We start from the raw sequence: 23,654 nt of genomic DNA, 5'->3' as shown, positions 1-23,654 counted from the left end.
AACCCAGAAATTGAACATTTCTGGAAATACTGGAGGTTTTTACTACTTCTTAGAATTCTATCACTGCTCAAAACTAATTATGAAAGCAGAAGGGAAAGGCACTAGGAGGAGGGCTCACAGTACTTAGCACTTCATTCCAGCTGGAGTTACTGTATAGAATTATGCAAATATTATCATGTTGGCCTCCATTTACTTGAAATTTTTAAAAGGAGATCAACAATTCTTTTTTGCCTTACGTTTTCTCTAGAAATTAGTGTGCACAGCTACTCTATTTCAGCTCTCAAACCAGTACAGTTTTGATTACTGTCATCGTTCAGAAAGCAAATTTTCCCTACTTTAGAATTACAAAAAAATTCTAATGCGCTTTTTGTTTCAAACTTCTCTGAGGTTCATAACGAAACAAGAAACTTTGATACCAATGTCAGCTACAGAAAGTTTGATAGGTGCTCTTTCTGTCTCGTCTAGCTGGCTCCCTTGAGAGCTGTGGTTCTAGTGCTACTGCAAAGCCAGAATTCACTTCTAGTTGGATACGTTGCATATTGCATAATCTAGGGCCTTGTGTACCTTGTTTGGCCCTATGAAATTTGGGTGAGTTAACCTGAGTGAAACATGGGGCTATTGTGGCTTTATTGCCTTTCATAACCAAACTACTTCAGATGTCCACATCATCCTGTAGTGTTTGTGAAAATAAAGCACTTTTTATAAATAGTGTTATCAATACCTGAGCAGAGACTGAACACAGATTCACAACAGTATTCACCCAGGTAGTTGGTTATGAAAACTTAAACTGGGTAAGTTCGGATTTGCACAACATGAGTCTAGTGACAAGTGCTTGTAGTATCTTCAGGAGCTGGAAAATCAGAATAAGCATCCAAAGACCATGAACAGAAAGAAGCGTGCTTGGAGTAATGGGATGATAGTGAGCAATGGAAACTTGGAATAAAAAGAAATGTTTTGTAACAGATAAGCCTGTACATTTATGGAATAAGTGACTTCAGTAATACTCTCACTTAACATGTTTAAGGATGAATGGACCAAAACTTCAGTGCATATTTGATAGGCATGAGAAGACATATTGTGCAAATTATTTTTCTGATTCTAATTTCTATGACAACAGGAATTTAAAGCAGTAAATTATTGAGAAAATCTGGAAATTCAAGGGCAATTTAAAACTGTTTACAAAGGAAAGTGATGGTGAAAACCAAAGGACATTCAGAGAAATACATTGATTTGTATTGAGTGGTCCACCCTTAACTTTTACTAATTGTTTAAAAGCATTTCTGTCTCAAAAATTGGTGGCTGATCATTTTCTTTCATACTATCTAATTTTTGTCATGCTCTACACATAAGAAAGATACAAGATCCATGCATTATTTCAAACCAAATGGTTCTTATATTCAGTCTGACCCATGCATTAATAATAAAATTAAATAGAAATCTTACTCTCTGTTGGCAACAGCAGAATCCAAAACATCCAGTTTAAGATGGTGGTAAAAGGAGAAAAACATAAGTAGACAGGTTATGAAAACAGATGTGGTAAGGAAGGATGAGAATGGGAGAGGAAATTCCACCAAAAAAAGTGAAAGTAAAAGCAAGAAATAAGAATTAGAACAGTAGAAAATATTTATAAAATATTTGTACAACATATATCTTTTTATATATATGATGAACAGCTATATAATATATAGTTGCATAGTGTAATAGTAATCTTTAGATATCTAATAAAAAGGCTTGTCCTCCCAGCTCTCTAATGCGAAGTATTGTGAAAACTTAGGACAGAAAATTCTTAATAAGGCAGCATTGTAGACAGGTATTGTAAATCGTTGTTGTAGTTTGGGTTTTTTAAATGAAAAGTTCTAGTGGAAGCATGCAGTTATCCTAATCACAGCCTTTTCTATCTTGGGAAAGATCAATCTTTTTTTCTTTTTTTTTTTTTTTTTTTTTTTTTTCCTCCAGTATAAACCTAGCAGAGAAATGCAGCAAATGCTAAGTATTTGTGGAAGTTGCCATAATTACCTGTCATCCTTTTTCCAGTTAGAGCTGCTTTAGGAAAACTACAAGGATTCTGAATTTATGAAACATCCACTTATTCTAGTTTCAGTGTTTTCAGAGTTTCAACAGAAGCTGGTTACTTTATTTGCCTAAGTCTATGGATTTTTACTCACCTTTTTTTCAGTAGGGCACTGAAATTAAACTCTCCACCTTCTTCATGTCCCTCAGTACTGTATAGTAACAGAAAAGTATAATTAATTTCAGAAGGGAATGGGAATAACTTGTGAGTCTATATCATGTAGGTGATATATTTCTATAGGGGAGTAGTAGATGGGTTTAGAATTACTTAGAAAGTACACTCACATGGAAGGTGACTTAATTAGGCTCTTAGTCCATAGGGGTATTCATATAGGTTTAAGAAATCTATTTAATTAACTTGTATTTTTTCTGTACTGATTATGGATAAAGTTATACAGGGTATTAATTTGGTGGTCATATTAACCTGGAATGTATTCATTATTGTAAAGATTATGCAGAAGCTTTCCTTTAGACTCATTAGTGCTTTTGGAAAGCTGTAGTTTCAGGAATGTGGGTATTGTTTACAGTGTGGGACAGCATTTAACCCACCTTTTTGTGGGACTTGTTACAATCTAAAATAAATTCCCCCCCCCCCCCCCCCAGTATTATTCCATCTGTAATTGTTTCTTAAGGCTCTTTTTGCTTCCAGAATTTATTAAGCTGAAAAGAGTGTCACATCATTGGTGCTTGGGAGAGTTAAAGGAGGAATTCTGTGGTCTGACTTTGATTCTGAGATGAGGTTCAATATGCGGTTGTTCAACAAGCATCATGACAAGCAATGTTGTGATTAATTGGTTCGTGAGAACAAGAAGCAGCAAGCATGAGTTTTTTGATGTGTAATTCTCTCTGTTACATATGGTGACCTCAGATGGAATGTACAGGGTTATTTTTGGTGTTCTGAATCAAATGTATTTTAGCCGTGCTTCTGAACATTTGAAGTACAGATCTTAGCCTAAAATCACTTCTTTGGGTTTAATTCCTAAAAAATCACTTCAGGGATTTGATATGAAAGTATTGAGAGTTACACTGGATTTCATGCCTATTGAATAATCAACTTAGCAAAAAAAAAAAAAAAAAAAAAAAGAAGTATTTTTTGCATTCAGATAGGGTTTAGAAAGTCAAAATTGGTTTTCTTCCTCTCAGTCAGTCTCCCATCATCAATGTTCAGCTGGTCCTTGACATCTCTGTTGTCTTGAGTATAAGAATCTAGTGATGTCATCTCACAGAATTCAGATTCTTCTAGTAGCAACACCTTACACTATTATTTTATACACAGAAATTATTCTTTTCAGTTGTACTGGTGGTAGTGGTAGCCCATAATGCTGTCTCTGTCAATACACAGTGCTAGTTGCTTCATAGAAAATCAATCTGTCTGTAGAAGTGTAAATCAGAATGTCAGAAAAACTCAGTACTGCAGGAACAGATATTTTTAAAAGTAAGAAGACAGCCTCAACAGATAAATGATGGGCATTTTAACAGTACTCTTAATAAAATGGAAGAGTGCCAAACTTCTTGTGCTGTTGGACAATGCAAGGTTAGTGAGAATATGGAACAATTCTGAGTCGCTGTAATTTTTAATATGTTGTGAGGTCTTTTTATTAACAAAGTACTGTTTTTATTTCTGTGATTACTTTCAAGACATTATGCTACTGGAAAGGTTAATTTTCTGGGTAAAATGCTCAACAGAAAAGTGTATTTTTGGCCAATTTGTTCCCTACTTTCAGAAGATTTTCAATGTTTGCAGGCATAAAATGTACATAAAAATCACTAGTATAATTGCATATTTGAAAAGGGCTTTTTGTGATCAAATATTCAGAAAATCAGTTTACAGCTGGGAGAATAACTAGTCACCCTATTGCTTCCCAGATGATACTTAAATCAGATTTTCAGGAAAGCCCAGCAATCAATGTTTAGCTTTTCTGAAGAATAAGACTCTAATAATTGCTTTCACATGCATAAATTAAATCTAATCTCAGGGTTCCTATTTTCATTATGGTAGAAGACACTGGGGCCAAAAGGGATAGGGTGGGAGATGTAACGGTGCTAGGATAAAGAGTGTGCCAGGAAACAACAGATTTTCATATAAGTGTGTGTTGGTATGTTTCAGTGAGCAGTGGCAGTTTTAGTCAGGATGTGCTCAGTAGAGAGGAAAACATGTAAAACGGAGGGGGCAGACATGCATATAATTTCAAGTTACTTTTTTTTTAATTCTAACAATGGTGAGAAGATGCCACTTGCCCAACACATGCATTTTCTCTAGATCCATCTGCCTCTCACTGAACTATCAAAATACCCTTTTCATTATTTATACTCAGTTTACGTTACTACTTGTATGTATTTGTCTCATATAAATACTACATACTATAATTGATGATTTATTAGAAATTTAAGAAGCAGCTAGTTCTGTGGGGGTTTTTCTTTTTTTTTTTTTTTTTCCCCCCCTTTTCCTAAGCAGAGAGACAGTCCATTGTCAGACTTGAATTTGTCTGCTGACACGCACAGTGACTACCTGAGAAAGGCTGAAGTCATCCGTCTCCCCACTCCTGCCAGGCTCCTGAGTGAGGGTATCAAAGACAAAGCTTCAGATTTAAACAGTTCAGTTCAAAATTTGGCTCTATTCTTACAGAAGAAACTGAAAATCTGAACAGCCTGAAGTGGCTTACACTGTGCTTCCTCTGTACTGATTCTAAATTCTTTTAACTGTGCTAGCAAGAAGAGAAACTCTTGCAGTCTAATTTTGTTGCAGTGAAATAACACAATGCAGCTATGCACTGAGCATCCTCTATTTAACAGGCATCACAGCGAGGCTGGTCAGCTACCTATAGATTTGGCTGTACATAAATTCTGCAAGCCTTTTTTAGTTCTTTGTGATAGAATGTTAAAAAAACCCCAACTTGTATAAAAATAGCACTTATAGGCAAAAACTCAGGGAGTTGCCACAGATGATTTGTGTCCTATGTTAGAGAAATTGTGTCTGTTGGAATATTCTTGGTCTAGTAACTTTGCAATAATATATAAAAACTAAAACAGAAACTGGATTACGCAAAGGGAGAAGAAATACTCAACAGTGAAAAACACATGTTGTTAATGTTTAAATAAAAAAAAAAAAACCAACCAATTTTGCAAATTTTACTAATAGAGGAGAACATTATTCCATTAAGTTATATATCAGTTCAGACAGTATTAAGATATGGGGCAAACAGCCTTTTCAACACCAGTGCAGTACCTTGCAGTCTTTAATATCCAAGATCTATATACATTTGAGATTTTACACAGACACTTACAGTATTGTTGTCTTCATTAAGCTCATATGATTATAGAACATGAAAACAAATACAATCAAAATGCTTTTATTAATGTTATCAGTGACATGCTGCTTACAGTGCTCACATCAAACTCCACTTCGTTTAGCAAATGTTTGTATTAAGGTACATGTAATTCCTCAAGCCAAATCAAATCAAGAGTAGACAGTAAACAGAATCTTCTCCTTCTCTACTGGCTACGTCTGGAGTGCTCTTTACAAGTCTGGAAAAAAAGTGCTGAAGTTCTTGGTGGAATTATAAACATTATCAATTGCATTATTGAAGACAAGCATGATTTTTATGCTAGTATAAAGACTGAACTCTTAGATGATTTCTAGGAGTTGCATAGTATTTTAATAGTAATATTTTCTTAGGAGACATCCCTATCTTTGTGCTTGTTTGTACAACAGCCTTGCTTTTAGATAGTTTTGTCTGGGAAAGTAACGAATTTCACCTGGAAATGTAATCTGATCTACATAAGCTTCTACTGTACATACTCACGTGCGTCGGAAGGCAGCACGAATATCCAAGTCTCCAGTTATTGGTGCTTCTGATGTGAGAAAAGGTGATGAACAGGAATGGGAGAGCAAGTCAAAATAATGCAGAAATACAGTGCTATTTCTAAAGCCTTCCCTTTGCAGATTTTTTTTTTTCTAAAGCCCTTATGTTGTAAATTGTGATCAATTACATATGGAGAGATTGAAGTGTCATCGTTAAATGTGTAACCTTCACTAATTAGCTTTCAACATCCAGTGTTTCATGTATAACTTAATTCTGTCTCATGCTTCATAATAACCTGCAGCATGACAAACTCTTTTACCTCTTGCCTGTCAATTGTCCTGCTGGTAAATATTATTTCAATACTGGCTTCACAGGGTATTTAAACCCTAATGAGAAAAAACACTGGATATAAACCAAATATTATTACTACTAATTAACTGTAATCCATCCTCTGAAAGCAAAGGTAAAGTCCTGTACAGAAACTGCATTGAGGATGTTGCATAAAGAGAACTTAACTGCTCTGTTCTAAGCTTCTGCTGGTATTAATAGGTATATTGCTGCTACTGGGAGAAAAACTGTTGTCAGTCACAGCTCCTAAGTCTTACGAGTCCTACAGCCAAATGGTGACATTTCAAAAATGAACACTGCTGACTGAATACCTTCAATAAAGTTGTGTCTTTGCATATCAGGCTCATTGTTTGCTGAAGGCAAAGTCACGCTACCGTCCCTGCAACAGAACCACTGAAACAGGAAATGGTCCAAACGTTCAAATCTTTCATGTGGTTCATACTTACACTGTTTTACCTAAACTCTTCTACACTAGGGGGAAATTGATATTAAAACGTAGTTCCTTTTCAATTTTTGCTAAGCTTTTCAGTATAGCAGTTGTGAGGGTGGCACCATTTATTATGTAAAAGGAGTCATCTGTTCTTAAAGCAATTTTATATCCCAAGGTGATTCTGTGTGTATTTATCGGGAAGACAGGAGTTGATAGTAGTGTCAGATGTCTAAATTTTTCCATTTTTTATTTCCCCTTTCCTCTTTCCTTTCCTCCATTTTTGGTACTGAACTTTTGCCAAAGTAAGAATGGACCTCTCTTTTATTCTAGTGGAATTAAATATCATTGAAGAATGGATCTGAAATCAGAATAAAGCCAGAGAAAAGTTGGGCTGATTTTGCATCTTTCTGTATGCTTTCTTTGAGAGCATCACAGTTCTGAATTGAGTGACATCCAAGTGTTACTTCTAATGCTCTATATCTCTGCCAGCCCATCCCAGTCATCCTCTGCGAGCTCTGTAAGTCTACCTGTAGCTGTTCAGATCTATCCTTGTCTAGTAGCCACTATGTACCAGAAAGAATTGTTGGTGGGTATACAGGAAGAAAAAAATAACGATGAAAGGAAGAAATAAGGTGGCAGGAATTCGTCTTACCATTGACTGTCAAGTTGAAATTAGAACTATCAAACTTGTCCTTGGTCGACACCTCACATCTGTAGCCTCCTGCAAAAGTCATGTTTGCTTCTATGATTTCCATTTCAAAGGTGTACACCTAGAACAGACACCAGTGATATGATTCATAAGTTAGATAATGAAATGGTGAAATAGAAAGAGAATGCGGCACATTAAGGCATGGAGACAAATAGACAAGGGATGAAATACACTGCTGTGTTTTTTTAGAATTAAGAACCTCCTGAATATGGAACTCATTACTGTCATAAAAATTGCATATATCCCCCCAGTTCTGTAGGAACAGCTAAAAAGTATTAGTACAGGTCTTCCAGAGGATACAAAGCTGTATTAGCAGACTATGCTGGTGTCCTGGTGTGTGCAGTTGTCTTATACACTAAATGCGTGTACATTGGAAACACGACTAGAGCTTTCATTAAACAAATACAGCCTCTCCCCAGAATGTATGCGGTACATTTTAAAATTCAGCAGGAGTGGCTAATGTGAGCAAGTCTGTTCTGTTCCATCCAGGAGAGGGTGGTAGTGTTTCATATACCACACAGGATGAGACGTCGTGTTACAGACTCTTGTATTCCTGTTTGGGTATCTTTGAACGCATTTGTGGTAAAAATGGATCTTAACTAGTTAAAGTAGTCTAGACAATGCAAGAGAAGAATTAATTCCAACGTTAATAGCTGAATGCTTGATGTATGATAAACCAAGACAGACCATACTTAAATATCTGTCTGATTTATTGTTTTCTTTTAAATATAATGACTATCTATTAATTGAGAGGAAGATGGAAAAAATACTGCGGTAAATAGTGCAAAACCGCTCCCCTAGTCCTCCAGACATTTGCTCATTTCATTATAGATAAGGTATGCAAGAATCTGTATGTAGGGCTTGTTTCTTGTCTGCATGGTCAAAACATAGATTTCTAGGCATAGTTATAGCACTGTGTGTAGCTTTGGGTACCTTAATATCAAAAAATTCCTATATTAGCTTCTATTTCCTCAAGATTAAAGATTAGTATCTAGAAGAGTGAGAACCTTACTCTGCCCATTGTACCTTTTTATTTCGATCATAACTGTCATGCAGCTGGAGATGCTTCCCCACTTTGCTTCCCAGGTCCATCCACTTTCCTTTGAACCATTTCACTGATGGTTTCTTCAGCAGGCTTTCACCTGCCACTATGGCAGTGAATGTGATATTTCCACCTTGTAAGGGAAGTAGTTTTAGATAAGATTATGAATAGTGTTTAATTTATCTGTTCTATCACTGCTGTCATCCTGTACATGGAGAGCTAAATAGTCAAGCAACAGGTACAGTTTGCAAACATCACTGGACTCACATTTTGTACCTACCAACGGTAACTTCTCCATCCTGGGGTCGTGTCACAAAGAGCCCAATAGGGTCCAGAGGCTCCTCTGGTTCAGTCCCAGCAGATGAAACTAAAATAAACATCAGAATTAACTAGGTAGAACTTTCTGCATCAGCTTCTGTTTCAGCCTATATAGTGAATATGTTAAGTAATTTAAAAATATCTCAATAAATTTCTTCTGTCTTTAAGATTCCTTATTCTTTATTTTCTGTTATTCATCACTAGTGGTGTGCTTTCAACTACTGTCTCTACCTCACTGACTCTAAGGATTCCCTGTTCCTGTTCTTCCCTCCCGTTGATGAACCAGACTTGATAACAGCGTTAATTCTCTATTACCTTCTGTGTTTTGGCTGCTTTCTACTGGTGGAGCAGGTGACTCTGAGGCAGGTGGAGCTGGAGCAGCTTCAGCAGGAGTGACTGTCTCACTCTTTTCTGGAAATGAATGTGAGCCAAGATTAGCGAAAGTCATGTTTCTACTTCCTTTCTGAAGAAGTTTTGCATAAGAACAGCTTTTAATATATCTTAGGAAATGCAGGGAAATTAGCTGTGATTTTCTAGAACTTAGAGGATGTGCTGGAAGGGGCCTGCTGAAGCTGGATGATGAGGCTCTTTTGCTGAGCTTGGAAAGAATTGATGTCTGGGTTTTTAAATTCTATGGTCTTGATGTGTAGAAACTTGTCAGCTGAAGAATAACATTATTATTTGATGTTAACTTTGGTGGTCTAAAAAGAAAAGGTAATGAAAAATTATGCAATTATTATTTTTGTAAAAATTTGCTTATTCCTGAGATTTTTTTAAATTCTGCTTTTGGAATGTAATGTTTCAAATACTATTGTTGTGTGTGGCTTGGGAAAAGCTCTAGGCACTGCTAGTAATTAATATGGAGAAAGTATTTAAAAAATCCATCTATCATCTCTTCCTCTGGATTGTGGAGGTTTTTGGCATCTCAATTAAACCATAACCTCAGAGCCAAATCCAGGCAAATGCATTTGGCACAATGGAGAAGATAGAAATGAATGAAAAGGAAGTAGGAGTCAGCAACCGAGGCAGATGGAGGGAGGTAGAATTTCTTGAAACAGATCAGTTGCAGAAGGATTTATTTTTTTTTTCCCATAGGTAGCAGAGCCACTTCGAAAGGGCCTTTCCTACCTCTCACACGAGCGCCACATGCAGTTTCCCAGCTATTTGCAATGTCTTTTCCACCAGAGATTTCTGGCCCTGCTGTGCCATGGGATAACTAATTTGAGTGGCTCCTCTGTCACAAAGGGGTCAGGTGGTTGTGTCTGGGCAGGTTAGGGTTCCATTTTTTTGATAAGGAAGAGCTGAAATTATTATTGTTTGTGAAAATAAAAATGAGTGATTCAGTTACTCTTTGGCAATCTAATCTTAGTAAGGTCTGAAAAACAAGAGAGTATCTGTGAACATACGAACATGAGTCAATCCCACTCTCAGAAAATGTATGTCTTTTATCCTAAACTATATTTGTCTCTTGAAAGAAAACAGTATGATTTTAAATTGGTATTATTTTAATATTTAAGTATCAAATTCTACCTTTTTTTTTTTTTTTTTTTTTTTTTTTTTAATTAGAAGGTTTCCCATTGGATCTTGTCCAGATAAATTTCAACTAATTTTTACTGGGAAGAACTAAACCTTATTCTAATTAATGTAGCATAGATGCTCCATAGCTTGAATGTGTAGCTCTTTAGAAAAGGTTTCTTTTGAGGCATCAATATCTAATGTATACAGGAAAATGATCTCTCCTTTGGCACCCTCATATCCCCATCACCAGCGTGTGCTTGTCAGAGGTATATTGCTTTTAGGTAATGATTACACTTTCAGATACAGTAATTCTGTTATTTGTAGGCTGTCTGCCTGTACCAGGCTCTACCTGCAACTAATCTGAAAGACAATGAGGAAGATATAACTGGTATAATATGTACCTGTTTACTTCCAGGATGAGATAGTCAGAAGGATCACACTTTTACGCGCTCTGACATCTGTTGAATTGTCCTAATCCATGCTAAATTTCCCCTTCCTCATAACCTGTCATGCACTGTCTTTTCATCTGGAACAGAATGTCTTGTCTCCTTTTAAATATTCACCAGTATTTTTCAGTTGACCAGAAGATCTCACTAACACAATGTTGCTAGAATAAACAGTGATGGCAAAGGAGAGGAGGTGATATAAACAATCTGAGTTTAAAACTTTTCACCAAACTAAAAAGGGAAAATTAAAATACCAGAAGTGGTAAATTGGGACCATTCTGGAGGGGAAAAAAAAGGATCAGTAAGGTCAAAATGTGTCAAAAAAGGAGTGATTTCATCTATCCTCAGCATCTTGAGACATTTTTCATGAGAAAATTCCAGAGAATTTGGCTCATTATAGTTTTTCCTAGGAAAATCCTGGGGAAGTCTTTCAATTTCCCATCTAACTGATCCTTTAATGCATACAGAGATAGCAATGATAGGTGATCTACAAATTGTACAAAGGCTAATTTTGTACTCAAGTCCCTCCTGAAATATGTATTTTTGTAGCAGGTGATTTTGAGAGAGTTTTTGGGAACGTATGAGCTCCCAAAAACGTTACAGCATAACTTGTAAATTTTTTGTCAATTGTTACAATTTTTTTATTTAAATAAAATAATTTAAAAAAACCCCCAACCCAAACCAGACCTAAGATGCAGCATCTTGACTTAGGTCAGATTAGATTTGACTAGCTTTGCTTTGATTTTCAATAGTTAAGTTGAAAATCTTGATGGAGAATTCTAAATTCTTAATCTCACACTGCAATTTCCTCGGTGAAGTCCACTGTGTGGACTTCTGACATCTGGAAATGGGTGTCTCAGCCACAGGAAATGTATTCCTCAGCTTAATATTAATGAGTAGCTTAAAATAACTGGGCAAAACAGGTATATTGCTGGTAGGGAAATTTTACAGTGTTCAGTTAGGCTAATTTCCATGGGCCCCATTCATGAAGTTTGCGTATGGGACTGGAAATACTGATGAAAATAGAATTGCTTAGGAATCGCTGTACCTGCTTCCTTGACCTTGAGTTCAAATTTGACCTTGGAGCTTCCAGCTATTACAGCATATGTCACATCATCTTCTTTTCCTACATTATTGATTGTCAGTGAATGCTTGTTTCCTTCTGCCTTGATGACATATTTCTCACTTCCAGTAATTTCTGTGCCAGCTCGCTGCCACTTCACCTTGATGCCGGCTTTTTCTGTCTCTGCTTCAAACACAGCTGTGCTTCCGGCTGTCACCTCTGTTGTCTTTGGCTTCTTGGTAAATGCAGAAACTAAAAAAAGAGAGAGGGCTCACTAAAATCTGTTTTGCAATTGTGGCATATCTGGTGTAGTCAGCTGTTGCAGCCACAACAGCTGTCTCATTTCTCTTCCATCTGCCCATGCAAGATATAAATTACAACACTTTCCACAGAGAAGTTGTGGAATTGTCTTTGTGTTTGTTGAGTTCTGTCACCGACTGAGATGTCATATCCTCTCCATGTTGTCATGAAATAAAATGGAATGGATAGCAAACTCATCTCACTGTCCATCTTCCTCTTTCCCCCATAACGAGCTCTCATAAGGTTTTTCATAAGTGAATGTTTTGATCTCTGACAAGATGGTAAGATATGTATTCTTACATATCAGGCTCTCTATCTTAACTTGCCATGAAGTTTATTTAGAAATATTAATTCTGTCTGAACAGTTGCTTAATACAGCTGTTAAAGAGGATCATGATCTGTTCCTCCAACAAAATTGCAGTCTATGCACGAACCTGTGTCCTAATATACCACAATGAATTAATGGTTCATCTTTAGTCTTTCTATTTTGACTTATCAAGGCTTTAATGGAATGGGATACATGTTTGTATGATGGCCCTTGGAATTTTATCCCAGCTAAACCAGTATCAATTGTTGCTTGCATTCAAATGTTTAGTTCAACATTGAAAGTTAAAGTACTTGCCTAGGCAGAACTCTACAACTAGTTTTCTAATTCATTACAAGTTGGATCAAAATGTTTCCTCTATGTGTCAAGAAGCACTTATGATGTTTATAATGAGAATTAATGATACTGTTAATAGATGGGGTGAACAAGCATAAAGCAAATGATGTTTTAGTTCGTATGTAACCACAGCAGATAGGAATTTGGGAAGCAAGCAATGTATCATGATTTTGGTCCATGATTATCCCAATCTTTCGCAAGATTAGATTTTAATAAGGTAACTTATTTTACTATTTTCTTTACCCTGCTTTATTTATTTAGATTTCTTCAACTTTATTTTGAATCAAGGTTTTCATTTTATGCTTATGTTTTGGTCTTAATGAAGTCTGTTATCTTTTTGCTAATTGCCATGAGCTATATTTATGTATAAAAATACCAGTAATTAACATTCTGATTCATACGCTGAATGTTTTTTGTGCATCATTATGTCATCTTTTTATTGACTTATGCCTGCATAACCATGCTTTTACAAAATATTAGTAATTCCATCTCATTTAATTATATGTCCCCTATGTGGCAAATTGTCTATGGCTCTCCTGTTTGGGCAGCAACAAGAACTCTTCCAAACACCACAAGGATGGTTATAATTAGCTTTAAACTTTTGTTTCTGCTGTATAAAAATGAAGGGAACGTGGCATTGAAATATTTTAAAAGAAATAGTTTATACTTCTGTTTGAACAGGTGCTTTAGTATAAATGGTATATTACTAATAATACCATCAGTTCATTGCACAAAATCTCCATTCCCGTAGCGTGTCCTCAGACTCCATAAATTAATTGACCTCAGTGGGGTTACATCTGCAAAGATTTCATGTGATGGCCTTTGGACTTTAGTCATGATACAGTTCCTGTTTCTTGCATTGTTTTGCAAAGGATTCAAAGCTGCTTAAATATCAAAGTATCAAATACAAATACTTTTAAAATTCAGTATGGATTGTGTTTTGCCTTTGTTGTATAAAAACCCCCAAATTACATTTTTATCTTTCTTTGTTCTTTTTTTCCCCACATTTCATATATTTGATGAAAAAACAGTTTTGGTTTGCACTGAGCCTATGGTAGCCTTTACTGAGCTCCTGTTGTATTCTTCTGCACGCTCTTCTTCCATTTTAAGGTATAAGTGTGGGGAATTTCCTCTGGGAGCGGAATGTCCCTGCATGTTTTTATTGGAGTTTTTTTCTAACCTCAGACCTGTAAGTGGTGTAATTGTTCATAAACAGAGTATAGTACTGTGTAGAACATAAGGCTCTATACTACAGCATAATACTCAAACGCCTGTTTTCAGTTGCCCATCTTCTGATGTAGTTTTATACATCAGTAAATAAAAAAGCAGGGTATTCTTTGATGCGGTGTATCATGAATAACTGCAGAAGAGTTGCTGTAGAAAGCAGATTTGAAGTACAGAATTCCAAAGACATGTAAAGGTGGCCAGGCTAACACATGGTGGGGAGCCCTGTCACTTCTCCCTCCTGAAATACCTACTATCCCGCTCCTCTCCCTAGGACATTAGAGATAAAACAGCCAGGAGGCATGGTTTTTGTCTCCGAGTGCTATCATCATCACTCTTCTATTTAAGCACAAAAGAATCTATAAATATATTAATTACTTAACAACGATGTGGCCTGTAAAGGTTCCAGCCTACAAATGGCAGGGTTTCAAGACATGCATACTTGGAAATAACTCTCTGATCTGCTGCACACCCTACAAAGTGATTAGGTTTCTTACATTTACTTTAGATGACTCAACAAAAACAGATTGTTCACCAGAACTACAAGCACAGTGAGAAATTTCCACCACCACATAATATTTCTGACGTTTGGGAAATCTAAATACATATGTAGAAGTTTACAAGTCTCCTTGTCTTTTTCTTTTTTTTTTTTTTTCTTTCTCTCTCTTCCTTTCCTGCCAAAAGACTCATTTCAGTTCCAACTTAAAATAATTGTGAATACTTTGACTAAAGCATCAAATTGGAAAAGCCCAAAATGTCCCATGAGGATAAAGGCCTTCAAGAACAGTTGTTGAGAACCCACTTTTTCACAGGTAATGAAGACTCTTAAGTCATTTCCCTACATTTAGAATTCAGAGTCGGTGGGTGACAGTGTCTAAACTACTGTTTCTTTGTATCCTTCTGTATTCCTTTTAATCTTTCACTGTTCATATTTGCAAAGAAAAAGTAGTGATGTACAGCTGCAGATTTTACAGGGAAGTGTTGTAGAAGAGATTGCTGAACGAGTGTGTGAAGAGAATGCCATCATTTTTCCTTCTGGGGGAAAAATAGGCTGCTTAACAGAAGAAAGAGAAGTGAGAGATCAGCTATTTCTGGTCTCCTTCATTGTGGCTGTTACTTGAAGTAACACGTGAATCGAAGTTCACCAGCAGATTTTATTTTTTTTTTTTCTCATGCAGTTTTAGCAATCTAATCCAGCTCTTTCCTCGTTGGGAATGTTCCTAAACACCACGATTCAAAACTTCTTGTCTGTCCTGAGAGCCTCGTTTTTGCCTGCTTTTATCAGAAACACATTCCTCATTTGACAATCTCTCTCACTTTGACATTTGGCTTCTACCCAGATACACCCCTCTGAGTTCCATCTATCCATCCCGTACTCAAAACACTCCTGGATACAACCACAACCATCAGGCTGTGGAAAACCCAACGACTGTGACACCTCTCATGTGATGTTGTGGAATGTCTTACAGCTCTCGTGCCTGTCAGATCACAGACACTATCACATGTTTATCCAGACTCCAGTCACACATGCACTTAGGAGCCATCAGGCTGGGGCACCTGATGACCAAGTAGCCCATGTCCTCTGCTGCCCACTTTGTTAACTCTCTGTTTCCCAGTAAATTCTAACCCACCCCACACAAAGGGAGGGAAGGTGACATTAGTACTAACATACTATAGTAATTCTGGGGAGAGAGCAGAGATGCATGTGAGCTACCAGTGAGATGAGGGCAGGAATTACTGAAGGGGAGTGATAGGTGCTGTGTGGGTGTGTGTTTTGGAGGGATGGAATTGGAATTGCTGTGGGGAGTTACCATGGGGAGAGAAGAGGGATGTGGAGCTAATGAAAGAAAACGAGACTAGGGCCACTTAGTACTAACCCATTTTTTCAGCATGTTATTTCTCATATCCCAGCCCTTCCTAATCACTTCTAGCTTCCATAGTGCAAAGAATCTCATGTAACTTCTGAGTAATGTAAACCAGCATATTTCTACCCCAGGCAGAAGAGGAAGCAGGCTTCGTGTGGTCTGCAGTAGTCTTGCAGAAAGCTTTTCAGTGGCTAATGCTGCTGCTACTGGAACTTGCATGCAGCACCCATCCTTTAAAAGTCTTGTAATACCTGAGGATGTACACCTCAGCCATACAATTTTGTATTTTACATGAGTTACAGCTTCATTAGTTAGTAATAAAAAGCACTATTTGGAGGTCCATGATCAGATTTCATTTTGATAATAATTTATTAGTAAGTCTTTCAATCAGGAGGCTGAAGAAATATAAAATACATTTGCTTTTGGTCAAATTAAGCTGGAATGAAAGAATTAAACTTCCAAGCCCAATTTCTTTCACTTTTCACCTAAATAAAATATTAAGACCAGTGTTCTGCCTTCCTACTGCTGCCATTTATTAAATCTTCATACTAGCACCGTCATGCTTTTTTCCCTTACTTTCTGACCTGCTTTCAAGCAATCTCCTTCTAACATCCACCATCAATGTAGTTTACTATTCTGCTTCAAAAGTTTTTCATGCTCCTCTATGCAAAAAACTAGAAAATGGCTAAGATGCTACCCAGGTTTCTATGTATTGTACTACTCATTATTTTCTTTGCTTTTTTTGTTGAACTATCTATCTATTTACTGGGATTTTATTTTGCAAGTGTTTTGAAGCAGACACTGTTCATACTGTCTTTGTACAGCATCTGATTGTTAGTAAGTAGCTACTAAGTACTGTTGTATCCCTAATAAGAATAAAAATTTCTATTACAAGCTAGAAGAGACATTCCTATTTGATTATTGCCAGAAAAATGGAGAAGAGACATGTATTAAAATAATGTTTAATATCTGGAATAATTTAACTTCCTAGCTACTTTCTCTACATAATTTGGCTTGTTAAGAATCACAATCATGAGGTGAAAACCTTTTCCTAAAATCACTGAATTTCAAAGTATATGTGAAGTGTGTGAATTATGTGAAAGTGAGAAAGAAGTGTGAATTCCACAAGACTGATTTTAACTCGATAGAGTGTTGGAGGAGAGATAGTCTCTTGTTGGTGTGTTGGGTTGTGGTTTTTTATTATTATTATTTTTATTTTCATCCTGCTTTTCAGAGTGGTGGCTCTGACTTCAGCTCTTCGTCATTCATTATTTGTGATATATACATAGAGGAGAGGGAGATAAGCACTTAAGGAGAATGCATGTTAGATAAGGCTTTCAAATTATATTTCTGCCTTTCTGAAAGAAAACCTGTTAAAGTTATAAATGTTTTAGGAGAATCTAATGTATCTGGTTGAATGCATGTGCTACAGACTCCAGCAGAAATCTGTAAGGAGTGTAATTTGAAAAAAAAATCACAGGTTTTCTCCGGGAAAGCTGAGTTATCTTACTGCCCACTCTGTGTATTTGGTATTAAAACATGTATCTGGTCAATGTATTTAATGAATATTGCAAAAGTAATATTAGCTTTTGGAATTCCTTAATTTGTTAAGGCTTCATGTTGAAAATTTATCTTTGCCTTAGTAGTTAGACTTGGCATCTAGTTTTCCTTTTACACCATTTGCTCTTCCATTGAGTTAAAAGCCAAACTGTGGATAAGCAGACTTCAGTAACAGAGCTTGTAAATTCCTTGCTGAGGAACTATATAAAGATGCTGTGCATTCCTCAGTCGGGACCTAAGTGGCTTCTTGCAATTACAAGCTTAATCATTCCGTGATCCAAAAGCTATTGAACTACTCAATCTTATCATTCCTTGCCTACTTCAGCAGCTGAGATTGTAAATTCCTGTAACATGAGCAACAGGCGAGGAATAGTTTCACTAAGTAGAGCCACCTCTTTATCTATGCATCCATCATACTTTTTGTAAAATGGGGGTAATAATGTTCAGCTTGCTTTGAATCTTAATTTACAAAAGAGAAAAATATATCTATATGAAATATTATTTATTTTTGCATTACTATAGTGCACAGACGTTCATTATCATGGAGCAGTACTTTACTGCGCTAGGTGCTTGCAAATGTAAAGCAATGAGCTTATATTCAAACTAAAATTCTACAGTCCAATCTCTTCATTTTGCAACATTGATTATTAATGCCAAAAGCCTCTGTGTGCTTAAAAAGCCTGGTTATTTATAAACCCTTGATAAAATTTCCTAGTCTGAACTGCCAAATCTAGACTCCTCAATCTATAAAATACACGAAAAAAAACGGACTGACTGTCAGAGAAGGTAAGTAATACCAGACTTCTCCTTTTCCAGATATAGTAATACACACGTTTCCCATTAAGTCCCACTTATCTGCTAAATTTGGTGTTAAAAGGTCAGCTGTTTCCTCTTAATGTCACAAATAATTGTTAGGGAAATGGTTGGGGTTTTTTTAACCTTTCTGAATTTTCACAACAAAAAAAAAAGCGATCAGAACTTTCCAAAAAAGCAAACCTTTGACCAGAGATTAACTATGAGATGTTTAAATCAAAGGGAGAAGAACATAAAGTGTCTGCAACAGAACCCTGCAAAAAGTGATGCTTCTCAATGTTTGATTGTTTGCTCTGACACTAAAATGCTACAGGATTTCTAAATTCTGTTGCTCTTGAGGAGTGTATAGATTTTCAGGAAAACTACGACAGTTCTTTTGGTATTCTGTAAATAAACAGGGCAGTGCCTTATCCTGAAGTATTTTAGTTATTTTAAAGTAAAAGAATGTCTGTTGTAAAATCTACTTCACTGTTTCAGGTTTTGTGGTTTTTTTGTTTTTTTTTTTTTTTTTTTTTTAACATGTTAAAAGGTTTGTTGAAACAGTAGATATAGGCAGAATATCTCTGATCATTCTGGGGCATGAAGCATTTTCCTTTAACTATACACCAGATGCCCAAATTTCAGTAATATAGACTAAAGATCTCTTAGGGTTCTTCAGTATTCTAACTCTATGGTATGTGAAAGGCAGGAATTGTGCTTTGTGCGAGAATAAATTGCTAGATGATTATTCATCCCTCCCGAGATTATGCTCAACATTATCCCATCTTGAAATCGTTTGAACTATATAAACAACATGAAATAGAAAACCAAAGGGATTAATGTCTCATGGGAGAATGAGAAGATCCCCTCTAGAAGTTATGGGGCATGTGACTGGTTCTGTCTTGGCCGGAGTGGGTGATGAGAGCTTTTCCTCCCCCTGCTGTGATAATGACAGTGTTTGGGCTGGTTTGTTCATAAGAATTCTGTAGGACTAGTGATGTTGGACACCTGTTAGATTTCTTTAGAGAAATAAGATGGAATAGGATTTCTCTTTACCACTCACTGGCAAAGGTGGGCATCATCTTCACCAACAGAGAAGTTGCCTCTCACCCACAGAGACTGAAAATGTTGTTTTAAAGACAGTTAAACCATTAGAAATCAAAAGTCACGATGCCTAGTTGATCACACTGTCAAATTTTGCCTACTCTCTCATATTTCTTTTTTATCATCATTGTCAATCACAAGCATTAGCCATTCCAATAAATCTCAAAAATTGTGTGACTTTAAAAATAGAATATGATTATGAACATCTTATTTTGGGGGTGATTGCTGAACGTTTACATCTTATATTTTCAAGGATTTCTCTACAATTACAAGGTCTGGTATATACTACTTTTTTATATACTATTTTACTTCCATCTGTTTTCAGAAATTGCAGCTTTAAGGACATGAAATGGTGGTGTAGCTGTGATAAAATTGAAGGATTGGTGACACAACTGTTGCTTTAGAGTTATCATATAGAGGAAACATAAAAAATCTTGTTGAAATTAATCAAGCTTTGCAGTTCTTAATGGGAGATACATGCTGGATTTGTGCTCTGCCTCAGGCAGTGACTGATTCTAAATATTTTGGCCAAAATGGAAGTTCTTCACAAATTCTTCTTCTGTTGTTGTGGTGACCACAGCAGATATTCCCGTTGACCAGCCTAACAGGAGACTGATGCCTGTTCAGTCCTTTGCAGAGCTCAAAGGCCTACATCAATATCAACAGCTATTATTGACTAACTCCAAACTGCATGTTATTAAGAAGCATGCACCTTGTGCTGTACGTTTAGGTAGTAGTGATTCTGGGTATGCACTGGCATCAGTGAAGTGAGAGCTCTGAAAGTAAAGAATTCCAGATTTAGTACAGTTTTCTCCAGCCCTGTGTATTTGGTATGCGCACACTTTTCAAAGAATCGTAACTTCAGCTTTTGACAACTTTTTTTACAGACTTAATTGTGGACACAAAGTGCTCCTGAGACATCTTCCTCTATCCACACACAGGTACCCTGAAGTTAAACTCTTCCTGTTTCTGCTTCCCAGGCTCTCTTCCTCCTTCTCAAAGACATCCATTGCACTTTACACCCCATGCTAGGCCTCCCCTTCTTTCTTACGTGGGCAGCTGCTGAGTGATTCCTTATTTCTCAACTTTAAATTAGAACTTTCCTTAATCTGAAATATTTTCCTGATATTTTTCTAGTGGGGCAGGACTTGCACTGGGCTCTGTGACCCTGGCTTTCTGAAAATTGCTAGTTATCCCTCAAGGGGAAAGGATGGAGGAGAGTGAGTGAAAAGAAATACACATATATTCTTTACAGTATGGTGTCTTCTTTTTTCCTAGAGTTCTACTGTCACTGGCTGGAAGAACTAAAAAGAATAAGCTCTGAACCAGGTGCCATTTGCTTTCATTTTCACAGAGATTTCACTAACAACAAATACCATCAAAGTTTGCCGATAACGCTTTCTCAAAATTGTCAGGGAAAAAAAACCCAAAACAAAAGCAGGAGAGGTTTATACTGATTAATTGCTCAAGAGAGAGATGACGTGCTTTTTTTCGGCATCCTAAAGGTGTCTGGAAAAGGAAGTGAGAAAATAAAAGAATCTGAGAATTAAACATATTTTATCTCTATTCTTTCCTCATGCAAAGTGTCCTGAGAAAATTCTGTGGCTGAGGGTTGCCAAAGTAGTTACTGGTTTCTCTGCATCTCTTACATTTATAACTTCATAAAATATCATCTCTTTTTCCTCTCTATTTTTTTTCCACCAAGGCATCTAATTTCTCAAGCATACAAAAGCTACTCACATTTTTCCCTGTCAAGCTGTTCTTAGGTTTTTATCTGTCAGTGATGATCCTTACCTGTTTTCTTTAGTGGCTCTGGCATCTTCACTTTGTTTCTGATGAAGCTCCCAGTTGTATCTAAAGAGCAGGGTCCGAGCTAAACAGGAATGAGACTGCAGGGCTTTTGAGACCCCCTAAAGAGACACTCCGTGGAAGCCCCCATCCTGCTCCTCCCCCTTGATCCCTCACTGTTGTCAAGTATGGCACCTTATCAACAGCAGGACACGCTTGACAGGCTACATCAGCTGGGATAAATATAGCCAAGTTCCAGGAGGCAGAGAGCTCAAACCACCCAAGACTGGCTACCACTGATCTGTTGGTAAAAACCAGAGCACAATCTGATGTCGCACACTCATACAGTACATATTCCAGCTTCATGTATATATTGCGTTAAGGATTCCTACATTGCCATGTTTATAGCACATTCAGCAAACTGGATCTGATAGTTACACCCCCTGTATGCGGGTTCTGTACTTACTCTAAGTGTGCATCTGCTTGCATTCTTGCTACCTATTTTAGTCTTTGTTATTGTTATAATTGTCTCAGAACTGAACAGCCCCTCAGAGAGCTTTTTTCTTGTTTTGTTTTGGTTTGGCTTTTTAATCTTCTACCAAAGACTGTAGAACTGAATGTTCCCCCTTCAGGGAAGAACTTTCTTTTTCAGAGACACTTATACATTACTGACATTTGCAGTCACAACCAGAAAGCATGACACTACTTAAATAGTTTGAGTCCTCCCTCCCCATCCACCCACTTGATCCACAGCATATATTTCTTGAGAAATAGCAAGTATTTTTTTTTTTTCAATTTAAAAAATGGAAAACCTTTTTTTTGTTTTTTTTTTACCATTTGAAAAATAGTTCCAAGGTTCTATTTCATACCTTTGGAGGTTTTAATTTTGCTTAAAAGATCTGGGGAAAATCTCACTAGAAAATTATTCTGGTATTGTAATTTCATGCTCCAGTCATTGCTTCTTAATTATTTAAGAAGTATATGTCAAAATAGTAGACTGTAGACAATCGTCTCTTTATTAACTTGGTGTTTTACTCATATTCTGTCACTTTTCTCTGTCTCATTTTGAGTTTTGAGCTTCATTAGAGAAACACTGTAGGCTAAGCATTTAGCACTTTTTACCTACCACTAGTTAATTAAAAAAATCCCCGTGGCTTTCCAGTTTTACTAGTCTGTAAAAATTTATATCTAATTTCTGCTTTTGGCAGGGAACTCAATAAATGAGCGTGCACACAACCCATCAGTCACTGTACTTTGTGTCTGTCTTTCACATGTGGCTCTCTGGGTAGACTGAGAGTACAAATGTGAACATGCAAGAACAACTGCTGCTACCTCTCCTCATTTTGGGCCAAATACTTCCTCCTCTTCCTCTGAAGGAATTTTTTAATTTTTTTTTTACATATGAGTGAGGAAGATGGGAGTATGTCACCTAAGTACATTTTCCATTGCCTCTGTTTCCAGTAGAGCACAAGTTAGCATTATATGTTTTTGACTTACTATACTCTGCTTGAGACTTTTCACCAGGAGTCAGGAAATCTTGGGTATTTGCTTTGGCTTGAGCTCTTTCAAGGGGCTTGCATCTCACAGTATGAAAAATCTGTCACTCAACTAGGGAAAATCATTATTCCTTTCTTAAATATTTCTCCTTACTAGACAGCTGCCATTAACTCCCTCTTCTCTCCAAAGCTGATCTGCAACATTCTGAAGGAATGGCATCCAGACCCCTTCTGGGAAGAGAGCTGTCTCCCTGCTACCTCAGACAACAGAGGCCACAGGAGACAGAGCTGCCACGGGCTGATAGCGAGAAAGAAAATAAAATCTACGCAGATTATCCAGAGGTGGACTATGATCAGAGCCACACTGCTTCTCAACTTAGTTGCTTCTCTATTATGTGTCCTTGAAATTATGTTTACAAAGAAAATTAGCTGCCTAGAAGTCAATTCTGCAGTAATTAAAACATAAACCTCTTGGAATTGCCATCAGCATGTACTAATCTTCCTCAGGAATAATTTTACATAGATAATTTAGTTTTGTTACTTTATCCTTTCTCCCTCGCCTATTAGCAAATAATTACTTTTAGGGAAAGCCTATAAGCTATGTTCCGAGGTTCTTGATTTGATAAAATACATAGTATTCTGACATGTCAGATTTGGATTCAAAAGATCGTTCAGTTCTGAAGGTTTTTTTACACCTAGCACCATAGGCCTTTATTACCATTAACTAAAATAGTGTAAGTGGAATTTGTATGGGTTTAAAGGAAATATATACTTACATTCAAACTCTTTAAAATGCAGGCATATAGTGTTTATCCAAGACTGTATTTGTTCTCAGTGAGTGTCCAGTAGGAGGTGCTTCAAAGCAAGAACTGAGAACCTTGGAATAATTAAATATGGGATAATGCATACCTAACACAGAACTCATTCTGAATGCTAGTAGATATTGGCATAAACAAATCTTAAATATTTCTTCTAAGTTTTTGGAACTCTCAATATTATTCATTGACCTAAATACTCATTTCTCTCCAAAATGACATTAACTTTTTGGACTCAATAATTTACAATAGTAGCGATTCCACTGTTGAAACACACATAAAAATAAGAATTATATTATTGA

The 23,654-nt window shown here is 36.6% G+C and overlaps 1 protein-coding gene across 1 annotated transcript in view; it reads right to left on the bottom strand.

Moving 5' to 3' along the window:
* The window catches only part of MYBPC3 (myosin binding protein C3), a 64,462-nt gene extending 43,260 nt beyond the window's left edge, over positions 1–21,202 (bottom strand). Inside the window, exons 1-10 of the mRNA XM_074909441.1 lie at positions 21,048–21,202; positions 11,733–11,999; positions 9,036–9,131; positions 8,683–8,769; positions 8,387–8,535; positions 7,304–7,421; positions 5,874–5,922; positions 4,580–4,624; positions 2,166–2,222; positions 1,444–1,446 (exon numbers count right to left, since the gene is read on the bottom strand). Of these exons, the coding sequence (XP_074765542.1) occupies positions 1,444–1,446; positions 2,166–2,222; positions 4,580–4,624; positions 5,874–5,922; positions 7,304–7,421; positions 8,387–8,535; positions 8,683–8,769; positions 9,036–9,131; positions 11,733–11,999; positions 21,048–21,072 (896 nt within the window). The 5' untranslated portion in view covers positions 21,073–21,202. The remainder of the gene's footprint in view (positions 1–1,443; positions 1,447–2,165; positions 2,223–4,579; positions 4,625–5,873; positions 5,923–7,303; positions 7,422–8,386; positions 8,536–8,682; positions 8,770–9,035; positions 9,132–11,732; positions 12,000–21,047) is intronic.
* Between the last annotated feature and the right edge of the window lie 2,452 nt (positions 21,203–23,654).

Source organism: Athene noctua, chromosome 6 (assembly GCF_965140245.1).
Source record: "Athene noctua chromosome 6, bAthNoc1.hap1.1, whole genome shotgun sequence".
Taxonomy (NCBI): Eukaryota; Metazoa; Chordata; class Aves; order Strigiformes; family Strigidae; genus Athene; species Athene noctua.
The sequence above is the reverse complement of the archived record's forward strand: the minus strand, read 5'-3'. Positions and strand labels throughout refer to the sequence as shown.